The 25,633-nt window shown below is 35.6% G+C and overlaps 2 protein-coding genes across 2 annotated transcripts; both read right to left on the minus strand.

The window, feature by feature from the left end:
* Positions 1-8,461: 8,461 nt before the first annotated feature.
* Positions 8,462-20,317, minus strand: katnal1 (katanin p60 subunit A-like 1). Its single transcript, XM_079410316.1, has 11 exons — positions 20,226-20,317; positions 17,670-17,928; positions 17,356-17,516; positions 15,949-16,111; positions 15,664-15,791; positions 14,650-14,755; positions 14,111-14,269; positions 12,830-12,956; positions 12,607-12,741; positions 11,583-11,709; positions 8,462-10,381 (listed from the first exon to the last, which is right to left on the minus strand). The coding sequence occupies exons 2-11, from the start codon at positions 17,829-17,831 to the stop codon at positions 10,183-10,185; spliced, it is 1,467 nt and encodes a 488-aa protein (XP_079266442.1). The 5' UTR covers positions 17,832-17,928; positions 20,226-20,317; the 3' UTR covers positions 8,462-10,182.
* A 1,164-nt stretch (positions 20,318-21,481) lies between these two features.
* On the minus strand, positions 21,482-24,721 carry hmgb1a (high mobility group box 1a). The gene is made up of 5 exons (XM_079410953.1): positions 24,601-24,721; positions 22,812-22,973; positions 22,584-22,729; positions 22,319-22,493; positions 21,482-22,212 (listed from the first exon to the last, which is right to left on the minus strand). Exons 2-5 carry the CDS (start codon positions 22,956-22,958, stop codon positions 22,066-22,068), a joined length of 615 nt encoding a protein of 204 aa, XP_079267079.1. The 5' UTR covers positions 22,959-22,973; positions 24,601-24,721; the 3' UTR covers positions 21,482-22,065.
* Between the last annotated feature and the right edge of the window lie 912 nt (positions 24,722-25,633).

Here is a 25,633-nt window from a genome sequence, read left to right on the forward strand (position 1 = left end):
TCGAAATAAAGCAAGGGGGGCAAAAATTAATAGATGGATATAAAATTGAGATCAGAAGTACATATTCCTGAAAACTATTAGAAATAATACAAAACAAGTATTTAAGTAAAACCAATGTCAGATATTTTGTTTTTGTCACTGACATTAAGCAAAACAAGTAAGTAAATTTTTATCTTCGGTCTCATCTTCACAATATTCTAATGTAATTTGACTGGCACTTTTGTATCTGCTTATAGCTATTTCATGAATAAATTTACATAGAAAGTTAAACGCTGTGTGCATGTCTGCATGTGTGGCCCTGTCTTGAAAGCATGAGGTCTATATCTGTGCTGTTGACTCTACTTCTATTGTCTTGCGCTGTGTTGAGAGGAATTCATCCTGACGTGCGGTGTCAGACTTACAGATACTCAAGAGGATTAACTTTTTAATCTGTCACTGATTCTTCTGTGCTGCCTCCAAAAACGCTTTTGTTCTCCTGTGTGCCATTTCAGTCTCCTGTCAGAACAAAATACAGCCATAAATGCCATCAAAACCACACGACTGTGAATAAATACACATTTAAACAGGTGTGTGTGTATGTGTCTAGGGCTGTCGGGTAGACCGAGATCATAATCTGTTTACAACTGCGTTGACCTTCAGACAAACATGTAACTACTTCCTTTGTTTGATTGCGAATGTTAATCTCTGTAATAGTGTGTTTACATAGAAGCCATTGAGTACAAACTGACACACACACACACACACACACACACAACACACGAGGAAATCAATTACTGTGGATAATATGTGTCAAGGTCCAAGGATTGAATGACATAGGAAGGCTTCTTCATTGCAGACATAAGAGCGTATAGGTAGAGCTAAAGTGAGATTAGGTCCAGAATAAGCACAGATGCTCTGAGTGGCAGCTTAGTGATGTGGGACCAGACCAGAGGGTTTTACATGACTGCCTTTGATAAACAAAGACTTTCCAAACTACTGTTAGAGTTACACGCATTCCTCAAAGTACAAAAAGAGCGCTCTGAACGCATTATCGACAGGCTGCTTGGTCCTTCTGGTGTTTGTTGTTTTGTGTATTTGCAACTTATGACATTCTCACAGCTTTGAGAAACAGAGTAGTGTTATATGCATTAGTCACAAACGAGAACGAAAAAAAGAGAACGCCATCTCAGATAGAGACGTAACCCTGAGGAAACCGTTATTGCAGGGGTGCAAACATTAAAGCTCAGGAGATCTCACTTATGCTTTAAATAGAAGCTCTGTCTCAGGTGTTTCTCCTAATTAATTATATACAGTATGAGAGGTATAAGATTAATGCTGATAGTGTAACTCACATAATGTGTGATTTTTGTTTCTTACAGGAAGACATCCTCTTGACTTTATGCTCGCATGACATTATGATCAAAAACAGTAAAATCAGTAATATTACAACTTAAAATTACTGTTTTATATTTTAATATATTATGAAATTTTATTTACTCCAGTGATGACAAAGCTGAATTTTCAGCAACCGTTACTCATGTCTTAAGTGTCACATGATCTTTCAGAAATCAGAAAGTATGTCAAGAGTTGAACAGGAAAAATTCCAAAACATTGTATTTGCACTTGTGTTTCTGGTTGATAATTAACATTGTAAACGTTGGCTTTTAAACTGCCTTGAACATTGATCCTTGACTCAATATTTGTAATGATGAAAACACGATAATCATGTAAACAATTTCTTCTTCCATCTGAGATTTACAATAAGTAGTGAGGAACTAATTTAGATCTAGGTTATGTGTGTGCGTGGTTAGTCTCGCATTACATTATATCTAAACATAAACCTGTTTATGACTCTTTCATCACGTGTCTGAACCTTTCCATGAAGCTTTTGGCTCTGCCAGTTTGGTCTGTGTCTGAATGATCATTTGAAGCTCAGGTGCCACAATTTTTACTGTGTGTGACTATTGCCCAAATTGTCATGGCAGCTACCATTTTCTGTTTTTCTTTCCAACTCAGAGCAAAACCTTCTGGGATACTCCCTAAACATTTCCACTGTTTCAGTCGCAGCTTTGAAACTAGCCATTCATATTGCTCCTTAAAGGATTAATTCATCTGAAAATGCAATTTCTGTCATCATTTACTCACCCTCACGTCATTCCAAACCCCGTAGGACTTACTTTCTTCTGTGGAACACAAAAAGAGAAGTTTATAAGAATGTTCACGCTGCTCCATATATGAAAGTTAACGTGGATGCATTCTGTCAAGGTACCATAACAAGAGCATAACAACACAAAAAGCTACCATATGTCTTCAAAGTACTTGAATATAAGAATATAATACTTAGAATCATATAGACTACTTTTATCGTGTGTTTTTGTCTTTTTTAAGAGCCCATTCACAACCAATTATCCCGAGAGAAACAACAGCTCAGAAATTCTGCTGAATGTTTGTGTTCCACAGAAGAAAAAACATATGACTGACATGAGGGTAACTAAATGATGACAAACACAAAAAAATGACTAATAATGAGTTTCATTTTGCACTATTTTGGCATTTCGGTTCTATACAGTAGATTATACTACATTGCCTTTTAAAAGTGTCTGTGAGACAAGCAGCTTTTCTGCTTCGCAGAATCTTGTTTTTTAACCATTCCTGAACTCATTTTAGGCTTCATATAACATAGCTTTTACTGTAAAGCCTGTGTAAGTCCAGGCAGACACAAGATTAGTGTATACCAGGCGGGGTGTGGCCATAATGACAGTATAACCTCAACACAACACCAGTGATAAATACACTGTATTATAAAGGGTGGAGACACAGTGTGTGTTTCATCTATTTGAAACGTAGCCTTACTTGAGGGCTCATGTTTACCTTTTCCCATGGAATCCTCAATGGCTTTAATGCCTTGAAAACGATCTCCCCTCACAAGCAATTAACCTTTTACCTTTAACCAGAAATATTCCTCAACTCAACAGATGTTGCTTTTTCCATCAGCTGTGACATCATCTGCTGACATCATGTGGGCAGCCCTGTCTAATACCGCTTAAACCCACCTCATTTGTGAAAATAAAAAAAAAACTCAATTCATCCTGTACAGCTTGTAGGGGTTGGTGTGAAAGAGCACCTTGACATCCCATTTTGTGTTCCTTCGAGATTAGTGATGATGACAGGAAGCTGCAACCAGACCACCTCGCAGGACCTCAATTAGCTTTGGCGTAATGCGAATCCTCTCGCAGGTCTATTATCAACCATTATCTTAATGAGGCCTCTAGTCACGTGTGGCCACAAACAAGCCAGGAGGATTTTCTAGATTTCAACAAGGGGATGAAGTTCTTCTTGCAAGTTGACCTGAGAAACAGGATTATGATGCAGGATGGGAAGCAGTTCCTATTGAAAGAATAACACTAAATCAAATAGCAGTTATTACTGGGAACGTTAATCACGCAGATGGCACATGGACCTCATGCATTCAACACAAAAACAGGCCTGGAAGCTTTAGGGTTATTATAGGGCTGGAACTAAAAACATTGATTAATAAAAATAAAATACAAAAATAATATTTTATTTCAGCTAGTTACCAAAGCAGCATTTCATTTAGTTTAACATGATGTACTAACATGACTTAAACTGAAATTTAAAAAAGGAAATAAATAAACTATAAAGATGCATTTGAAAAAAACTAGGATAAAAATGACAAAACAACATTTTTGTAATTTTGTTGTGTGTTTTTGTCCATTTTATTTATTTTAAATTTTTTGTATTCCCTATATGTCTATATAGTATTTTATTCACTTTACATTTTTCTTTAAAATATACAAAAATAAAAACAAATTCAAAATTGAAAATATTATATCTCAATGATATTAAAATAACACTGCTGTCCATGCCCTTACGAAAATTAACCATGTTTTTACTACACATAAAAACCCAAAAACCATGCTACTATAATTAAATCATGGTAACCACAAATTAACCAGGGCTTTGCTACACTAACCATAGTTTAACCATGGTATTTGTAATAAAACTGTGGTTATACAAATGGTAATCAATATGCCAAAAAAAAAAAAGTACTACAATAAAACCATGGTTAATGGTTTCGTTAATTGCTGTTTAATAATATTTTATGATTATAAGATTTATTTGAACAGCAGTTTAGCATATGTATGTACTTTTTTTTTCATTATTTCATGACTGAAAGTTTGACTCTGAACTTGGCATTTCAGTAAGTTTACTGGAAGTGTTTAATATATCTATATGATTCAAGCACGTGTTCTGAGTACTCTGCGTCCATATTTAGGGGTTGAAATATTGCCCGGGAGCTCACGGTGTACTGTTTATGGCTGTTGGGCGTGGGGTGTTATATCATGGAGAAGGATGTCTGGCTTACTGTTTGTTAACAAACAACGTTGATTAGGTCGGATATTGTTTAGCTGTCTCCCCCTTCAGGGATATCCTGTATCTCACTAACAATGTCGGAGAACAGCAGTCCGGCAGAGCTGAACATGCTGGGCTCGTCTGATGAGAGGAAGACCCTAGCGACTTGAATTTTGGCTGTCACTGATTATGGCCGGCAGCCCAAAACGACAGCTCCGTCCGGTGATGCAGAAAAAGAACAGCAAGAAAACCTAGTGAGCATACGTATTTGTCTAATAATTGTAATAAATACATAATTATAATAAATATATAATTGTAACAATTTTTTATATTAGCATGGATTAATAATAAATATGTAATATTTTACATAATGTTTACAGACATTAAATTAAATGTCAGACATTAAATATAAATTGTACATATTATTGATATTCTATTATTAAATAATACTTATTAATGTAAGTAACAGAAGCACACAATGTACATACAATTATTCTATGACTAAAATATATTTTCATATTTTCCTATCTATTCATAATTACATACATATAAAATATAATATTTAATATAGATTTATTACAGTACGTTTACGTTATATTACATTCCAAATTATATTAAATGATTATGAATAATACATAATAATAGGAACATGGATGTGTGTATATACATATTTTTATGTATATACAAAATACATATTAAATATATGCATAAATACATAGATGAATAAATATAAATATATAAATATAGTATTTTAGTATATACATCATATATACTAAAACAATATATATATATTATAACAATATAAATTATTGTTATAATTCATAAAATATTAATATTTAGTATTCATGTGCAGTAATTATTGTTGTTGTAATACATATGAACTGGATTGAATAAACATGTAATTATAAATTATACTTATTTAATATATAAAATAGGGGAAAATAAACATTATAGAATTGTTGTATTGTATATAGTTGTTATGGCAGAGAGTAGAGATGATTATCATCTGAGATGGGTAAAAACAATAAAAAAGGCTGTGCAACAGTACATTTACACAGTAATTGCCCTTAATTTCAATAAAATTCAACAGAGATTGAATGTTATTACCCACGTAGGCCTATCTGAAACCGTCCCACAGGTTTTCAAACTGGTCATGTTACAGCGTGTATTCATTTCAGGAAACACTGTTCTCTCTAAGGCACTGGGGGTCACATGTGTAAAACAGGAAATTTGGTGATGAAGAGCAACAACCAACAAAAGCATCATCTCACGGGACATATTAGAAACTGCAACACAGCTGAGGTCTGAAACCGAGAGCAGAAGCACACAATGCAAAGAAGTATCAAATGCAGCACAGTAGCTTTCTTCAGACTCTCCTTCCTCTCAAAACTACTTTCAGAAGAGCGTAAAATCTGCTGACGGGCATGCGAGTTTCTCAGAATACAGTACATAAAACTGTGAATCCTACAGAAACCACAAATATTCACATAAAAGCCATTTATATCTTCAGAGTTTACATGTGTCTGTGCTACAGCAAACATCATCAAATGATATTGTGCCATTAACGAATAGAAATTTATGTAGAGTTATGTAATGTACACATCATTCTATCTAAATGCAACAGATGTATCGACTGTAGCGTGTTTTTTTTTCTAATAGATAAAATCCATTAAAGCATCTACATCTGTCTGGGGCCAGATGCTATGGACGAGTAACTGATCAGAGTCTGTACCACTAAATCCTCAAGTTACATACTATAGAATCTACACCACTAAACTAAAGATATATTCCCAGAATGCACTTGGTGATTAGGAACAGGCAGTTACAGATGGGTAAAAATAGATGCATTTGACGCCGTCTGGAACATCTGCCTTTAATCCAACACCCCACACACACCAAGCATGCAATACTGTCATCAGATATTTTTATAGGCGTTTACATATACATATATATACACACACACACACGCGCGCACACGCACACACAAACACATAAACACACACACACACACACATATATATGAATGAATGAATATTGTATCTTTTCAGTCATGCCAATAAAGCAATTTTGAATTTGAAAAAAAATAATAATAATTTTGCAATATATAGACACACAGTGCTGCTTGAAAGTTTGTGAATCCCTTGCAGAATTTGTGAAAATGTGAGTAATTTTAACAAAATAAGAGATCATACAAAATGCATGTTTTGTTTTATTTAGTAAGATATTTTACATAAAATATGTTTATTCCACAAGACAAGAAAATAGCTGAAATTATTCAAATAACCCCATTCAAAAGTTTGGTTCTTAATACTTTTTGAATTTGAAGATCAAGGTAAATTGTATTTAATTTGACTTCCGGGAAACATGCAAGTAGCTTCTGTTGCTTCCAAAGGGCAGTACTAAATGGAAAAAAATTATATTTCAACAAAATAATACAAATTTGGACATCTTCATCCTGTTCAAAAGTTTACACCCCCCAGCTCTTAATGCATCGTGTTTCCTTCTGGAGCATCAGTGGATGTTTGAACCTTTTTTAATAGTTGTGTTTGAGTCCCTCAATAATCCTCAGTGTGAAAAGGTGGATCTCAAAATCATACAGTCACTGCTGGAAAGGGTTCAAATATGCAAAAGATGCTGGAAAACTGAAGATTCTGCAGGACCTGGAGGACTTTTCTGAAGAACAGTGCTCAGTTTAACTGTTCACAACAAACAAGGGACTCATGAACAACCATCACAAAACAAAAACACAGTCGTAGATCATCCAGGTAACCACACACAGTATTGAGAACCACACAAACTTTTGAATGGGGTTATTTTTTATAATTTCAGCTATTTTTTTGTCTTGTGAACTAAATGTAAATATCTTTTATGTAAAATATCTTACTCAGGACAGTACTAAATAAAAAATAACATGCATTTTGTATGATCTCTCTTATTTTGTTAAACAAAGCATTTTCACTATAGTAACCTAATAATAAATACACAGATAAAGCTTGTGTATGGAATCATTTGTATAGCATTTTTATATAAATGACACTTTTTCCTGCTCGCAAAAACTGTTCAGTGGAGACAAATCATCAACAACAAAAAAAGAGCAGCTGGTCTGTGTCGTAGCCATGTGTAGTAGCCTTTACAGAGCCATGCTTCAGGACAAGTATTGACTATTATCCTCGGTTCTACCGCATAAATGCCACGTCCTGCCATCATCGGTCCTCTCGTCAGCCGGTCGGACTGTTGTCCATACTTAAGATTCATTCACACTCTCTTTGGATATATACACTAGCTGCCACGTCCATCTGTGTCCACACAAACTCTTTTTCATCAACCACTCGGTAACCAATCTGACCGGATGCCATCTATGCTGGTATAATGCTACATCATGCCAGTTTACATTAAGTATTGTCAGTCTGTGACTTTTAATGCTGGCCATAACTGGGTGATGGAGAAAAAATAAAAAGCAGGACGGATAAATAATTTCATAACAATCAGGGAACTTCGCTTGGGGCTGACAACACATCATGACGTTATCGCATTGACTCTGAAGTAGTCAGAAAACAATAAACTCCACACACAGCCCACACTCACACAGCACGGCCCACAACAACATAGTCATCCTCTTCCCCCACTGTCCTCCCTCCTGACGACTGAGTCACACCCTTCTGCTGCTGTAGGACACAACAACTTTATCGCCCATCGTGCATCCAGATCTGGTTACTATCAAGCTGTCAGACAAACTGTAAACGCTTGAACATCAGATGTGATAATCCCTGGTTAGTGGTTACAATTGTCAAATTGTACTTCTGTTACTAATATAATACAATAATTAATGAGTATTGATAAAGGATTTTTTAGACATTTTGGACAATGTTTGAAAATTTGTAATGTAAATATACGGCCACATTTATAATTGTTTGGAGATTTTTCGCAGGCAAAATCCATTGATTTCAACAGAAATCCAAGCAATTGGGAATTTTGCATGAAGGTGGACAGATTTCGCAACAGAATGTAAGAAACCTGCTTGGTTATAAAGTGAGTTGCGAGCTGTACTTCACTATTGACAATAGACAATAGTCCTTTTTTGTTCGTGAAATTGTACAGAAATTTCTGTAACGTAAATACATGGTCACATTTATTATTGTTTTGTGAATTTTTGCAGGCAAAATCCATTCATTTCAACAGGAATCCAAGTGATTTGGAATTTTGCATGAAGGCGGACACATTTTGCAACAGATTCATGTCGATTCACCAACAGTAACCTGCTTTGTTGGAAAGCGAGTTGTGAGCTGTGCTTCACTATTGACAATAGACAATGGTTCTTTTTTGTTCGTGAAATTGTACAGAAATTTTGCTAATGTTAAAACCAAGTGTGCCGCAAGAGTCCTGAAAGTGAAGCCAGAATGTTTTGATCGCTCCCAGGTGGCTGGCTGCAGTATAGGTCATAAACCCCGCCCTCTCCATGTAATCTAATGGGATTTGAGACAAACTAAATAATCAAATTACACTTCAAATAAATTTTTTCCAAAGATGGTTTCCGTCATTTGAGTTCTTATCATGCTGATTTATGTTTAAGTGTTCGTTTTTCTAAGAAGTTTGCTTTTAGGTAGTTATTTGATGCTATAAAAACGGGGTGTGGTGTCATGATTGTGATCTTGTGATTGGGTCTGCGGGAGTTTGGGCGGGACTTTGATTCCGCGGCTCCACCTCACAACACTACTGAGCAGACACTGGCTCCAAACGAATCTCTACTGCACAGATTCTGGCTCCAAATGACGTCATTTACTCAAAATGGCAGTGGCAGCTTCACTTTTCTATTGTGGAAGGAAGTGGAGACGCGTCATCCATCTTTTTTACAGCCTATGGTTAAAACAAAATGAAAAAGCAAAACATGTTACTTTGGCAATGTGATATACATTTCTGAGTGAACCAGGAAATTTAAAGAGATAAATAAGTAGGGTGGGACTTCATTTTATCCACTAAAAATGACCTGGATCTCAAAAAGTGGGCGGAGTCTTGATAACATTGTCCGAAAGAAAATTTGTTTCAGAGCTAGGGCAAGTTATTGTTCTTGGATGAAAGGTTATGAAGAGAAACAACGTGCACTGATAAATCAAGAACATTGTAAAAAAGAAAATGTACAAATAATTTGTAAATAAAACAGGATTACTAAAGTTTGTAAAATACTATTTCTGTCTTTCTATCTCAAACTTTCATGTTTAATTCAATGTGTTAATTGCAGGTTCTTTGTACCAGCAATATCTGACTGAAAATTGTTTAAGTAAATCCTACAACTGTTTTTTTTTTTAGTGTATTGAGAAAATAAGTACATTTTGACATTAAATAGGTAGAGAATAAATGTTAATTTTATTATAACTATCAAGTAAAACAAATAAAAGAACACAGCACATATGAATGTCTACACACTAATAAACATAAAAAAAACATCCAGCACAGCACCAGGATTATGCTGGTCTCCCTTGTCAAGTATCATTTTCACAGGCATTTCAGTTTTGAAACTTAAGACAGGTCATTAGCAACTGATTAGTGATTTCCATCTGTTAGCAGAGAATGAAGTTAGAAATAGTTGAAACTGAGATGCTAGAAAAAAAGTAAACGTGGTTCAGTGTCATACACGGACCGGTAGTGCATTTCTGACAACTGAAGGTGCTACTTTTCTCCGTCCAAACGTGTCCAAATACATTTGAACACTGGTTTGACTAGTTTCAGTATCATCTTTGCATATTAAAATGTCTCGAAACATAAAAGCATGCCTTTTTTCAAGTGTTGGTCCACAATGTGTTCTCCCACTTATCTTGTGACAGTCGTTTCTCTTTACACAGACCCAAACTCAGACATCCAGGACTCGTATTTCTCCAGGTCTGCAGCCGAGACAGATTTTGAGATCTTTTTTAGTGCAAGCTCAAAGTCCTCCATGGTGACTGGCATCTGCAGCTCATCTTTAGAAAGAGCACGGATCTCCTCTGGACTCAGACCCTGGATCCTCCTTCGCATCGCCATCATTGATGCATCTCTGAGAGCACAAAAGTACAAAGTTCAACAGTCAAATCAACACCATCAATTTACATATTTGGAGCATTCGGCTTCATTTAAAGGAATAGTTCACCCACAAATGAAAATCTGTGGAAAATATACTCACCCTCAGGCCATCCAAGATGTAGATGAGTTTGTTGCTTCATCAGAACAGATTTGGAGAAATTTAGCATTACATCACTTGCTCACTAATGGAGCAGTGAATGGGTGCCGTCAGAATCCAAACAGCTCATAAAAACATTACAATACTCCACAAGTAATCCACACGACTCCAGTCTATCAGTTAACATCTTGTGAAGCGAAAAGCTGTGTTTGTAATAAAAATGTCCATCATTAATGTGTTTTAACTTTAAACTTTTGCTTCTGGCCAAAATACCAGTCCATTGTCCATCCAAATCGATTCCCTGTTGTCCTCTCACATCAAAATCCACCAACATATTTTTTTATTATGGATGGGGGACAATGATCTCAATGGTCTCAATGATCGATTTACTACAAAAATGCAGCTTTTTGCTTCACAAGATGTAATTTGATGGACTAGAGTTGTGTGGATGGATTACTTGTGGATTATTGTGATGTATTTATCAGCTGTTTAGACTCTCATTCTGACGGCACCCATTCACTGCAGAGGATCCATTGGTGAGCAAGGGATGCAATGCTAAATTTCTCCAAAAATGTTCTGATGAAAAAATAAACTCATCTATCTGAAGATCAGGGAGAGTATATTTTTAGCAAATTTTCAATTTTGGGTGAACTATTCCTTTAGGCATTAAAGTGAAAGATATTGCATTACTTTCTCCCCTCCCTGCTCATTATGCAGAGACAAAGCATATAAACCCATACTGAACTGATTAAATCAATTTCAATTATGGGCAATATGCAGCGTGCTTCTTGGGATGAATAGGTCCATGAAACAGCTAAAGCTGGTTGGTTTGCTTCAAGATAACTCTTCTATTCAGGAATTTTCTGCAACGCTGAAGGGGAAAATGAATGGAAAATATACTAAAGAGACCCAGGCTACCACTGTTGAGCTTGAGTCTGTTCTTTTTGGCTGTGACTTCGTCACTATGCCCCACATTATGTTTTTAGCAAGAGCAGAAAAATTACTTGATGCTTGAAACCTGTCACATCAAGTTCAGTTATGACAAGGTGTTATCTGTAATCCTGAAAACACACTGTACCTGCAGACGTTAGTGATGTCAGCTCCTGAATAACCCTCAATTTTCTCAGCGATGAGGTTGAGATCCACATCAGATGTCACTTCAACTTCCCTTAGGTTGATCTTTAAGAGTTCCGCTCGACCTTGAGCTGTAGAGTGCAGTAATCATTTGAACATTATGAAAACCATGTTTTTCCTGTTTGGATTTAAAAAACAGACAGCTATGTGATTATCATGATGCTAATTTGACTACTGTATTTCTCTTTTTTTATATTTAAAAAAAAAGTCATTTTTTTCATCTAAAATATCATATTTACAGTTTTACTTTAAATAAATTTCTTCAAGCTTGACGTTTAAAATAAATGTTGTTCATAATGAATGCTACTATAATTTATGTTCTTTTAATACATATATTTTTCTTTCCTGTTCTGTTCTGAATACCATTAAATGTAGTTGTTATTTGTTATGGAGTGAGGGGGAACTAAAATACATTTTTTAAATATTAATATAGTGTTTGTTTTTTCATTTCATCTTATTTTCTGGGCATTTAACATTATTTCTGAATATGATTAATAATATACATTTTTCTGTTTTTTTCCCCTCTCAACAAGCAAATTATAATTTTATCATGAAGTATTTGTAAATCACTTTGTTATTTTGATTTTAATTTATGCTGGTTTAATTTTACTATTACTCATATTTCAAAATGTGTTTAAGTGTCAAAAATAAATGCCACAATTAGAAACATCTTCATGGTTCTAAAAATAAGCTTCTTTTTGTGTCAATAATTTCCATTTGTCTCCCATCCAATTTGAAATTCTAAAATCCAGGCCCTGTAACTATAACAAAGAAGTTGCATCAGACAATGAAAGCTCGTGAGTAATGACTAACTAACTGAACTATACGGCACAGTGTGAATGGAGAGAAATTAGTCAGGCAGGTTCATTTATGAGTGGGTGACGTGCATGGAGAAATCAGAGGAGCCGTGACTGCCTGGAGAATGTTTTCCTGTTGATGGGCGTTTGTGTGTGAGGGTGTTAGATTACCAGTGGGTAGTGGAATGTAGATCCTCTTCTCCAGTCTTCTCCTTAGAGCCTCATCAATGTCCCAGGGGAAGTTAGTGGCAGCCAGGACCATTACCATTTTAGAGGGATCGTCACTCTCTTGAGCACCTCCTACACCTGATGCCATTACACGGGTGGGTGTTAAAATAAGGCTGCATCATTCATTGTACTATCATAACAGAGTCGCTTACTACACAAAACTCACCATCCATCTGCACGAGTAATTCTGACTTCACTCTGCGACTGGCCTCATGTTCATCTGATGTGCCCCGTCTCCCGCAAATAGAGTCAATCTCATCAATAAATATTGTTGTAGGGGCGTAAAAACGAGCCTGTTACAGCAAAAAATGAAACAAAATTGACCAAAACCTATAGAAGTGCAAATGTCCAGTAAAGAAATAGACTATTATGACATGACCAACATTTCTAGTTTATTATATATTATGTTATCATAAATGATGTTACTTCATTTTAACACCATCAGAGTCAGGGCTGTTTTTCTCTTTATTTATTTATTTAACTAACTAATTAGTCTTTTTTTCGTATATGTGACCCTGGACCACAAAACCAGTCACAAGGGTCAATTTTATTTTATTTTTTTTAATTGAAATTCATCTGAAAACTGAATAAATAAGCTCCGTTGATGTATTTGGTATGTTAGGATAGGACAATATTTGAACAAGATACAACTATTTGTAAATCTGGAATCTGACGGTGTTCTTAGCAATGCATATTACTAATCAAAAATTAAGTTTTTATATATTTACGGTAGGAAATTTACAAAATGTCTTCATGGAACATGATCTTTACTTAATATCCTAATGATTTTGGCATAAAATCATTTTGGCATTTTTCCACCACATTTTATGAGGGCATATTTTTTCTCTAACGACCTGGCTAGCTAACTAACTGATTAACTAACTAATTTTTTCCCCTATTAAAACAGGGTAATGCCCATTTATGTAAAATCAACACTGAGTTTCAGGAGTTTTTTTTTTTTTTGCTTTTATTATGGCATACTTAGCTGGCTAACTAATTAACTGACTATCTACGTAACTAACTAACCTTTTTCCTATAAAAACATAGCATTTTACTTTTAAGAGTACTTTTACCTTTTATGAGGGCATGTTTTCTCTCATTTTTCTTCTAACCAACTATCAAACTAAGTAATTTTTGTCTCTAAAAACACACAGTGTGTTTGCCGTTATTTTTCAGTGTTTTCAGTGTTTCAGTATTTTCAGTTTGTTAGTTTTCTTTGCTGATTTTTATCATCCAGAAATGGTCAAGAAAGGAGCTTTACTATGGGGTCTTTAATTGAAGCATTGTAATATCTAGGACATGTTTATCACTTTTGATCATTTGTGCCCTGATGCCTACTTAACTCCTGATCCTAATCACTATCAAATTACACTGTCAGCTAAAAAACTAAAAAAATCAATAGACACGCTATCACAGTGCCTACATTACTTCCTCTGAGATCACTCACCATTTCAAAAAGGAGCCGCACGAGTTTCTCAGACTCTCCCCTGTACTTTGAAGTCAGCGTAGAGGACGAAACATTGAAAAATGTTGTGCCACATTCGGTTGCAACCGCTTTAGCCAACATGGTCTTCCCTGTGCCTGGAGGCCCCACCATCAGCACCCCCTGCGAGTTTAAAAACAACAAGACTTCGCATGGGCATCTATTTGAAACACACAGGTGTAGCTGATGGTTTGAGGAAAAAACACTTCAATAAAACAGACGGCATGTGGAAAACAAACTGAAGGCGAAATATATCAGCCATACTCAATCTGTGACGAATGATACAGCACTAATGAGAGCTTGTGTTGGAGAATGTGAATTCTGTCCTAGATTAACTAGTATAACAGTGCTCCCTGCTGGGCTAAAAAAAATATGAACACGAGAAATGGAAACAAATGGGCACATAAATGTTGGCAAAAACATAGTATTGACAGACTATGTATCCATATGTGTGTATGTTCAGATGTCAAACTCTGGCATCAGGTGTCATCTAACATATTAACCTTCCACGGGCGGCGGATCCCCTTGAAGAAGTCTGGCATCCACATAGGCAGGACCACTGCCTCTCTCAGCAGCTTTTTGGCATCTTCCAGATCTGCTATGTCATCCCTGCAGGAACAGTAACACATGACAGCTTGCTTGAATCACCGTCCAGCACTGAATCCCTAACTGCCACTGTGACTGACAGCTGTCGCTGACTCAACACGTTACTTATTTGTCTCTGGTCAAGTATGAAAACTAAACTTAATGCATTGCTATTTATACAGCCAATGCCTAGGCCCAAAGAGACTTTTTTTGTTCTCATTTTCTGGGCTTATTTTCATAGAAAAAAATATTTGTATTTGAACTTAAAGTTCTAACTCTTACTGAATGCTGAAAGCATGATCAAACTAGCCAATCTATTTATGAATAAACATTTAAGAGTGAAAAAAGTGCCTTAGCACATTTTGTACTTGAGTATTTAGTGCTTTACAGTAGTTATTTTATATAATCATGAATTTGAGAGAATCACGATAATTGAACAGTTTACATTTTAATTGCATTTTACCATTCAAAAAAGCTCATTTATTTACATAAACCCAAAAATTTAAATTCAGCCATTATCAGTGGTTGTGCAAATTAAAGTGAAAAATAAAGAAAAACTATTTTTCATTTTAAAACATATTTTCACAGCATTAAAAAAACTTATGGCCATAATTAATTATAAGTAAAAAAAAATTATAATAATGTATTAGGCTTATATTTTAAGAGACATGAGCAGAACAGACAATTATACCGTTAATCTCAATTATTTGTTTGACAAGTAATCATCAGCACAAAATTCATCCAGGTTCAATCCAGGTTTTTCAATAGTCGATAACAACATCTACAGTGCAAAGTCATGCAATATCACAATATAGTTATATTCCATTTAATTATAGCAAATGAGCAATACAATTGTATATATACATTTATTTTGTATACTATATTCTCGTAAGTATTTGAACAGTAAAACTAGTGCTAAAATGGCACAATACCAGTGGATATTGAGATTCCGGGACACAATGTCCCTCTCCAGTGCATCCACCAGATCGCTGTCATAGCCTGTGCCATCAAACTTCCTCTGTTCCACATCAGCAGCACCCTCCTGGGCATTCTTCTTACTCTGAAAACACAGACAGGCAGGACACATTACTACAACACATGATAGTATGTACTTACAAATCCTAAATTGTCTAAACTGAAATTAAATCAACCATAATTCCAATTCGGACTATGTTTTGTCAGCTTGAACATTCAGCCTAATAGTTTAAATAACTTACTCTTTCATCCTTAGCTTTATTTCCACGGCCGTCCCGGGTGTTCGGTCTCTCTGATTTGACGTTCAGCTGACCTCTGCCCACAGGCCCACGATGCTGCATTCCAGGTGACTCCTTTCTCTGGGGCTTTGATACAGTGATTGGCTTCTTCACCTGGACAGGTCCCCTATGACCAGACAGAGTGATATCATGGGGTATCTGAACCATGTGACCACAAATGCACATATTCTGACTCGCTTTTCTGGGTGATTTGTGAACCGATTAGTGAATGTATTTTATAGTATCTATATAATAGACAGGATGCGAGGATCCATTAAATTGGTCAAAAGTAACAGCATAGATATTTATAACTTTACAAAAGATTTCAATTTTAAATCTCATAATGTATTAAAAACCTGTATACTATTTTCACATTTGAAGAATCGTTATTTTATAAAGACAGACTTAGCTTAATATTTTTCAACTAAAACCACATTATATTAGATCAGGAACTGCTCATTAAAGAGTGAAAGTGGGAAATACAATTTAAAATCTAATGTTATTGCTGCTTTCCTGCTTTACCCCATTAGAATGAATGTAATTTAATTCAATACCTTTAATTCAATAGCTTAAACTCATGATTGCTTGAAACTAATTTATGAACCCTACATTTATTTCTAACAAAATAACATCAAAACAACATAAATAATCCTCTAAAAGGTTTTCAAACAAAATAAATTAATTTTACTTGCATAAACCTTCACTTTCAGATGAAAAAGAAATCTGTTATCATGCTGCAATGGTTCATCGATTGGCGTACTTATTGATGTTTATCAAGAAAATTAAGAAAAAAGACATTTCACACTAATATAACTTCATAGATCATTTTGTCAAGAGTACCTACTCAATACATACCCAGGTCCAACATGACACGAATTGTAAAAAAAAAAAAAAAAATCTAAAAATAAATAAATAATGTGTATTACGAGAGTCTTATAGCATTTGTAAAGTTTCATTCACTAACTAAAAACTATGCTTTTTTTTCCTGAATGCGTTATTCGAGTTAAATAAATGCTGAACTTTCATCAATATTTTTTTCCACAAAAAAATTAAGCAGCACAACTCTTTTCAGAACTGATAATAATACGAAACATGCTGTTCAATATATTTGTGGAAAACAGACCAGTAGTGTATATGTAAGTTATTAAAATAACATTTCAATAGCAGACATTTTTTAAATAAAACAAAAATATAAAACACAGTAAAATGTGTGAATGTGAATATATTTTCACAGAGCTAATTCTATTTTGTGCTGTATGACATGATGCATGAGTGAACACAGCAGTGACAGCATGAAGACGGGAGACGTGTGACATACTCTGCAGCTGACAGAACTCCTCAGGGCATTATGTAATCAGCTGCTTATTCTACCTGTGCTCCGCTGGGGTTGGGGGAGGCCATACATCGGGGTCCCTTGGGCTCTCTTCAGGCAGAGGGTTGGGGAAATCAACAGGTTTGTCCACCTTGAAACTCTCCAGGGTGTTTACGAGGCTTTTCACCTGCTCATATTCATCTGCCAGTTCCTGCCGAACCTGGGCTCAGAGAAGGGGTGGGGGGGGGGGCACTGGTTTGAGATTACATATACTGTACCAACACCACTATACTCTTTGGCTAATACCATATAATTCACAGCACTATAAATAAGTACATATCAGATTGAATCATACAGTATATGAGCGCCTTACTTGTTGCCATTTGACTTTCAGAGCAGGATCTCTGAGGGACTGACAGTGCTTATGGATCTGTTGTACAACACCTTGATAATACACCATAGATGAGTCATAATTCCCCAGAAGTGCATATTCTCTTCCTTTCTTAGCATTGTCGCAAATCTCGGTCAGATTCATGATGCGAAAGAAATCAAACCGAACGTTGCTTCAGTGCTTCAGTGTGACCTGAGTTCACAGCTTCATCAGAGATGCTGGTGATTGAAGGCCATGAGTCCTAAACATGTCAAAGAACAGAGAAGCTGATAAGATGATCCAGAGTTAAATCACACATTTATAGAGATAGTAACAGAAGAGGGTGAAGTCGGGTACAGCGAATGACTTTCTGACAAACCATCCAGAGCTGCATTAAAATGTCTCTGCGCATTTCCAGATTTCTTCTACAGTTTTGTTTAAAATATGTAACAAAATAAAACCCAGGAGCTATTTAAAGAGCTATTCTTTCAGAAGTCCCCCTCTGTGTCAGAACCAAGTAAAATGCTCCAGGGAACCTATACAGCGAAACCTTCAGAAAGAATGAGTTGTGTTTGTGGGTGTTAGAAAGAGAAATATTTATAACATTAAAAAAACATCTCCCTTCACTAAAGCTCATTCAATTCATTGTTAGTATTCTGTGTGAACCATGTATGTAGAATATGTGAAGATTTCTATTAAAATGTATTCAGAGGTTTAATTATTCATTTAATTTTTGATTTTTTAAATATAAGTTTTGTGTGTAACTGTATTTCTTTTTACTGATAATAGTTAACAATAAAGTTGGCATTAGTGTATGGAAGTTGAAAGTGTGTGTATGGGCATTCAAACAACATAAATATCCTCCTGAGACCCATCTATGGAGGTTTTTCTCTGTAGTGGACATTATATTTTAGTGAATTTCTCGAAGATCTTACATGTCACATGTTTGGAAGTTGTCACATTTTCTAATTGTTTGTCATAAATCAACAACTCAAATCAAAATATGACTTTCTGTTATGAAACAGGACATAATTTCATACATGTCCACTGTGGAGGACACCAGGACTAAAAGCATGTTTATTACACATTTTGGGAGGCACAACCATTGAACAGGAAAATAAATTATATAATCAATATTCTTATGAAATATGAGATATTATTATGAAAATCTGGCCAATTATTACACTTTCATTACACTTTTTTCAACATGCTGTCCCAACAGCACATTAATATGCAAATTAGATACAGTGTATAGATTGTGTTTAATGGGAAATCCAGTTTATGGGAATTTTACACACATATTGTATAAAGCAAAATGTTATATTAAATCATATATTTTATAACAGTTGAGAATCAACCTTATACAAAGTTTGGCATAAAAAATCCTGAAACCTAAAAATTGACTGGTGATTTATTTGTATTTTTTTGCCTTTTTGTGTCATTTTATTTTTTAGAAAAACTGAGTCCTGGTGTCCTCTACAGAGGGCATTGCATAACACATGAATAAAATATTTTTCAAAAAATTTATTTTACCTTTTTTTCCGGGTCTCAGGAGGATATGACGTATTAAAACTGATGGAAGTAGCCTAGATAAAATGGGCCAAGACGATATTGGCCTTTTCTTACAATTATGTTATTTTAAATAAATATTTTTTTTATTATTATTATTATAATAGAGACCATAAAGATATAAATAATGGTGTGCTCACTTTAGATGTCCAATAGTTTCTTATTATATAAATTTTAAATTAAAGGTTGCGATGTTCATAAGTTAAATTAAAGGTAGCATTCATAAGATATGTTTTCCCTATCAGGCCTCTGTGAAATGTTTTTCTCTCTCTCTCTCTCCTGCCCTAATTATGGGAATTGTTTCAAATTCAGTGACAGAATAATAAATAACTAAAACACTCCAGCCTTATCAGGTCTATTTTAACTGATTGAATCACTGTGTATGGATTCACTGATAACAAACACAATGAGAGGATTTCTCTACGGGTTTGGGTGCAAAGCTGTAGTTTCTGTTACTGCAATACTAAACTTTGGTTTATTAACCTTTGCCCTGAACACAGAGGGACTGTCAAAAATAAGACCATTTCGTTTGTCGGACACTTGACGTGAACCACATAATAAATACCGTTCAAGATGCCTCAAATTGTTTGTATCCCATGTCTTTCTTCTTTTCTTTTAACAACAACTAACCTACCTGAACATCCACCATTCAAATAGCATACAATCATTTATATCGACAAAATCAAGTCGCATTTGTATGTAATAACAGCCCAAACGATCACTTGATTTTTTCTTTACACGGGATTTGTAGTTTTTCCCCGTTTGCTTTTTAAGCATAGACAAATGGTACACATTGCAATAAGAGACTACATTACCCATAAGGCAGTGCAGGACGTTTAAGATTTAGGCCAGCGATAACAAAAAGGATTTGCAAGGAAACAAAATATGAAGTTCACTTGTTAGTTTATGAATCTAACTCAGAACGTGTGATATGATAGATGTGTTCTGTATTTAATTCTACGTTTTCATGGGAATAGGTAAATGTCTTACCTTTATGCGAGGCACTTTTACGTTCGACTGGCCCACGGTCCGTTACCCACTGATGTTGCCATGGCCGCGAAAAGACGCTGAATGATGAACGCATGTGTTGTGGGCGGGGTCTGGACAAATACAACTCAGCCTGCTTTATTATAACTCTATAAACTCACCGGGGCTACTTGTCACACGGGTTATATCTATCTGGATAAGGTAACTTAAAGGTTTTGATTCAAAATTTAAAATGAACTGTATATTAATAGTTAATTCCATAAATGTGTAATTATTATGTTATTGTCTTTGTAGCCAGAAAAAGCAATATTCACTGCAGGAAAAATGTGACAACTAGCCCCGGTTTCTTCTATGAAATACCAGTTCAAAGAATGAACAATTTATGAAGATGAAAAGGGCTTTTGGAAAGTGGTCTGCATATCTGGCCTTTATCATTATAACAAAATATACTTACATTTTATGCTTGTATTTAATTTGTAATTAAAACATATTTCTTTACTTAAGAATACAGTTAAATAAAGTCCATTCGGTCCACAGTAGCAAAAGGACGGCAGTATATTAACCAATGAAAATGCTCAAAGCTCAGAAATTAGGGCATGAACATAATGCCATGGATGGAGAGTTGCTGATCTATAATAATCTGAAGCGTCATGGCCTGTATAAATATGACAGTACCACACAATGACCGTACGATGGCGCTGTAATATATGCAGTTTAACCAGATGAACAGCAGGTGGCTCGGATTAATGGAGATTTTCATCTTCATGTGTTCCTTATAAACCTGTTTGCCACGAAAAACACGAAGCCTAAACCCGACTCACTGGTTGGTGAACTGAAACCATTCAAATCAATCTACTGTCAGGATAAAAACACATATCAATCAATATAATAAAATGGTGCTGATGAGTTTGAAAAGAAAATCAATATAGCCATGAAGATAATTGAGCTTGAAATCATTTTGCCTTGGGTAATAAAGACAGCTTTAAATTAGTAATAAAAATGTTCAAGTTGGTACATGAAGCTCTTCTGTTAATGCGTTTACCTAAATCCTTTATAAAGTGATCTTTGACATAAACAAGAGTAGACATGACAAGCCCATAAATCCTTCCATTCACCTTCAGTATTAAAACTGCGAGATAAATACAAAATGATTTTGTAATAGCTAATAAAAAATAATCTCAGATAAATTCACTTACATTTCAAGTTTAATCCAATTAGTCACAATTAAATCTAATGCTATGAAAAAAAGTGAAAGCAGCTTCTTTATTTAAAAAAAAAGGTTTATTGATGTCAGAAGCATACCAGAACAAAACAATTACATTTTAATCATTTCTGCAATTACAGTGGTATTCAAAATACAGTAAAATAACTTTGATACGGCGATGTACTAATGATGATAATATTTGATCTGGAAAAAGAGTAAACAAATAAAAGTACATTAAGATATGAACTACAACCTCACATGAAACTAGGTTGTGTGCGGCACACGTCTAAAACTCCACTGACCCCCAAGACAATTTTACAACCCCCATTTTTTTTTTAACTGTACCAGGCAAGGATAGTGGTGTTGGAACCATCTTTAAGAAATTAAACTAATAACTAAATTAAGGGTTGGGGCATTCAGACAAACACAGATGACACTTCTGTAGTGTTAACTATACAAAAAAGGAAAAACAGAAACTGTACAGCTTTAAAACATATCATATACACAGCCTTATTTCATTTTTTTTCTTTCAGGTTTTTTAATTTTTTTATTTCTTTTACCCATTTTATGGCCTCAGTAAAGTGTACAGGGGGGTTAAATGCTTTATAGACAACAAGCTAAGCTCTAAATGTTATTTATCTACTCGTCATCCTCCTCTTCGTCCTCATCGTCGTCATCCTCATCATCATCGTCTTCGTCATCATCATCGTTAGCCTTGTCTGGCTTGGATGGGGCTTTGGCTGCACCTCCTCCCACTTTGCCTTTAGAGCGATAGGCAGTGATGTCCTAAAAAGATAATTATTTTTTTTAGACAGGAAACTTGCTATTATGGTTGTTTTTCAGTATATTCATAATCAGCATGATGCTAATTAGTAGTGGCATCCTTTCTCACCTTCTCGTACTTCTCCTTCAGCTTGGCTGCCTTCTTCTCATATGGCTGCTTGTCCTCAGCTGATGTTTTGTTCCACAGCTCACCCAGTCTCTTGGCCACATCTCCAATGGACAGACCCGGGGTCTCTTCCTTCACCTTGGGTCGGAACTCGGAGCAGAAAACGAAGAAGGCAGACCTTTGGTGGAACAGAGTATTAAAAAAATAAATATAAACTTTACATCCTTCACGAATGCAATGCATCTTCATGAACAAGTGAGATGCTTACGGGGGTCTCTTGGGAGCATTGGGGTCCTTAAACCTCTTTTTCTTCTCGCCTTTGGGTGGAATGTAGTTTTTCATCTCCCTCTCGTAACGGACCTTGTCTTGTTTGGCCATATCTTCAAACTTCCCCTTTTCCTTGGCTGACATAGTCTGAGGAAGGGAAGAAAAAAAATCATTGTTGGGAAAAGAGTGAAAGGGCTTTAACACAATGTAAACGAAAGGTGTGACTGACCTTCCATCGCTCGGAGCACTTTTTGGAAAACTCAGAGAAGTTGACCGACGCCTCAGGGTGTTTCTTCTTATGCTCCTCTCGGCAGGTCTGGACAAAGTATGCGTAAGAGGACATTTTGCCTCTTGGTTTTGTTGGATCCTTCCCCATCTTTGCCTAAATATCCTGAAATTTAATAAGAAATTTAATTAATTATCATTAAATGTTACTTCATTAATATAACATTTAAATTTGTTGCTCAATACTATTTAGAATTAACTCGACTAGCAATTTTATTTTTGGGCATGATAAACACCAACGCTATCTTTTAACTATTTAATATGTCTAATATTTAACGTTAACGCATTTGCGCTTTGTTTATCTTCGCGACGAAAATAACGTTTTATAATGTAAACATAACACGACAAATGACTTTCCATAATAGTGCTTTTAAAGTGCACTTTTGAAACTTTAAAAAGTTGTTATAAATTCTGAAACTTTCCAAAAACGTATTTTTTTCAAAGTTAAAAAGGGTTAAAATGGTAAAAAATAAATTGGTTAATTAAAGTTCTTTTATGTGCCAAAGTACGCGCGACATCATAAAACTTGTAAAATTTCTTAATAAACGAGTTCACTTTCGCCGTATTCTGCGTTGAAAAGAGCCCGTTTCTCTCTATGTACCGTTCAAATAGCAATGGCGCACACTCTTGTCTCGCTGAAGGAAAGGAGGTCAACAACGACGGCAATATTTCTTCTTCCATTTTGTGAGAAAGCCTTCCTCATGAAAGAAAGTCCCCCTAAAATGTCTCCACCCGCCTTCCTGCTCGCTTTTGGACACGACAAACAAACGGCACGGGTCGGTTTTCCTGACCGAAAATTGTTTCCTTCGCAAAAAGCCCAGTGCATTCGCCTGGTGTATGGCAATACATTGGGTCTGTGCTGTGCAGAGTTTGCTGTGGGCTCGCAATGGCCGCTTGTCTTCATGCACTAACACTGAGAATATGGCTCCTTCTCTTTGTGTCAGCGCTCAGCCATTACACTGCTTTGCAATAAGGGGGAGCATTACCTACCTCACTTCAACTCTCAATTTAACACCCTTCTCACGCACGGAAAAATGTCAAAATACGCAGGTTGGAACGACGAAAGATTGAATTTTTATTTTCCGCCTCGAAAAACGCGTACTTTGAGCTCGGCGGGGTAGAAAACACGATTTGAAAAAGTTGAAGCGAACTGCGCCTGTCTATGGCTCTGTGGATTTGCCTTGTTTCCTATGCGAGTACAGTCAGCCATTACAGTAAAGCGCAGCTCCTGAGGTGATTTTCTTTCGCCCGTATCTCTGTCATTTCAATATCACCGAGCGTATAAATCCACACACATAACAATGGCGTTGTGCTTTAATTTTTTCGTTAGTCAGCTTTTTTTCTTTCTTATCATTTCTCATAGTTCTTCTGACAGACATCCCTTGTAAAGCGCTGCAATGGCTGCTTGCTAAAGACCGTGTTTGTACGCAATTCTGTCACCTAGTTGTCCGCTTAACGTTACATTTCGAATAGACTGATTTTTTTCACGTTTTCAGCCTTTCAACCCCTCGAATAAAACCGACCATTTTCTGTGCAATTTTAAGGCGTAACATAAAGACAAATTAAATAAAAAAAAAAAAAGCTAAGGTTATTCTCATTTTTATTCTGAGGGGATAATACTCTCATTTTTAACGTTTCACAAAAATCCCCCCGCCATTTAAAATAGCTCTTTTACAAGCTAAATTTCAATTCCGTATGGTTTCCTGTCCTTTTCTCGCTATTTTTGTACTTACCCCACACTTTGAAACGTCTACAAGCTGACACTGTGTTGTCTGGATAGTGAATGTACTGCAATGGCTGTATGTGGATGTAACAGCTCTACGCAGTAGTCTGCTCTCTCAACCCTCTAGCATTACTCTCAATAGGGCTTCCATGCCATTGGCTGGCGCCACGGCGAACACTCCTGCGATTGGCTGAGCGCTTTCCATTGTCCTAATAACAGCCGGCCTGCGATTGGCTGCCTTTTGTGAAACGTCACGAGTGTTTTAAATGGCGGGTTAATACAAAATACGGAGTGTATGTGTGTGTTTCTTGTCTCAGCTTAAAGCAAAGGCTGTGTGTACTGTGTTGGCTGTAGTAGTACTGTGTTGTATGTGTTCCACGCGGAGTGCTGAATGAATGAGTGAGTGCCGGTGTTTCTGTGAGGTGCGAAACACTGAATGAATGAGTGCTGGGTCCCACTGACGCCCCGCTTACATCAAACACTATATGAACATCCAAGTCAGATTTTAACCAAAATATGCAATTATGAGCAATATTTATTAAAGTGGCTTAATCGGTGGGATTCGTTTTGGAGTATTAAATGTTGATTAATGACAAAGTTTCGAGATGATTCGATGTGACACAGCGTCAAAGGAGCTTTTCTGCAGATTGTTACCGAGTCCTTGATTTGAATAATTAAATGGAAGGACCCCCGGACAAATACAAGTTTTTTGTATTCTGGGTGTTAAATTAACACTCAAAACATTAATCTCGATATCATAGCATTTAGATTAGTCCGAGCACTGATATATTTACTTAAATTTTATAATTACAGTAGTAATCTTAGCAGATAGATAGTGTGGACTGGAATTAAAGAAAAGCAATGATGGTGCACAATAATTCTTATTTTTTCTCAATCTATCTATCTATCTATCTATCTATCTATCTATCATAGAAATAAAAAGTGTCACAACATTGATAGTTATTGTTTCTCTGAAAATAAAGGCAGCAATATCTTAACATATGCATTACTATTTAGACCATAATTAAAAACCAAATTATTTT

The sequence above is a fragment of the Barbus barbus genome, assembly GCF_936440315.1.
Source record: "Barbus barbus genome assembly, chromosome: 47".
Classification (NCBI taxonomy): Eukaryota; Metazoa; Chordata; class Actinopteri; order Cypriniformes; family Cyprinidae; genus Barbus; species Barbus barbus.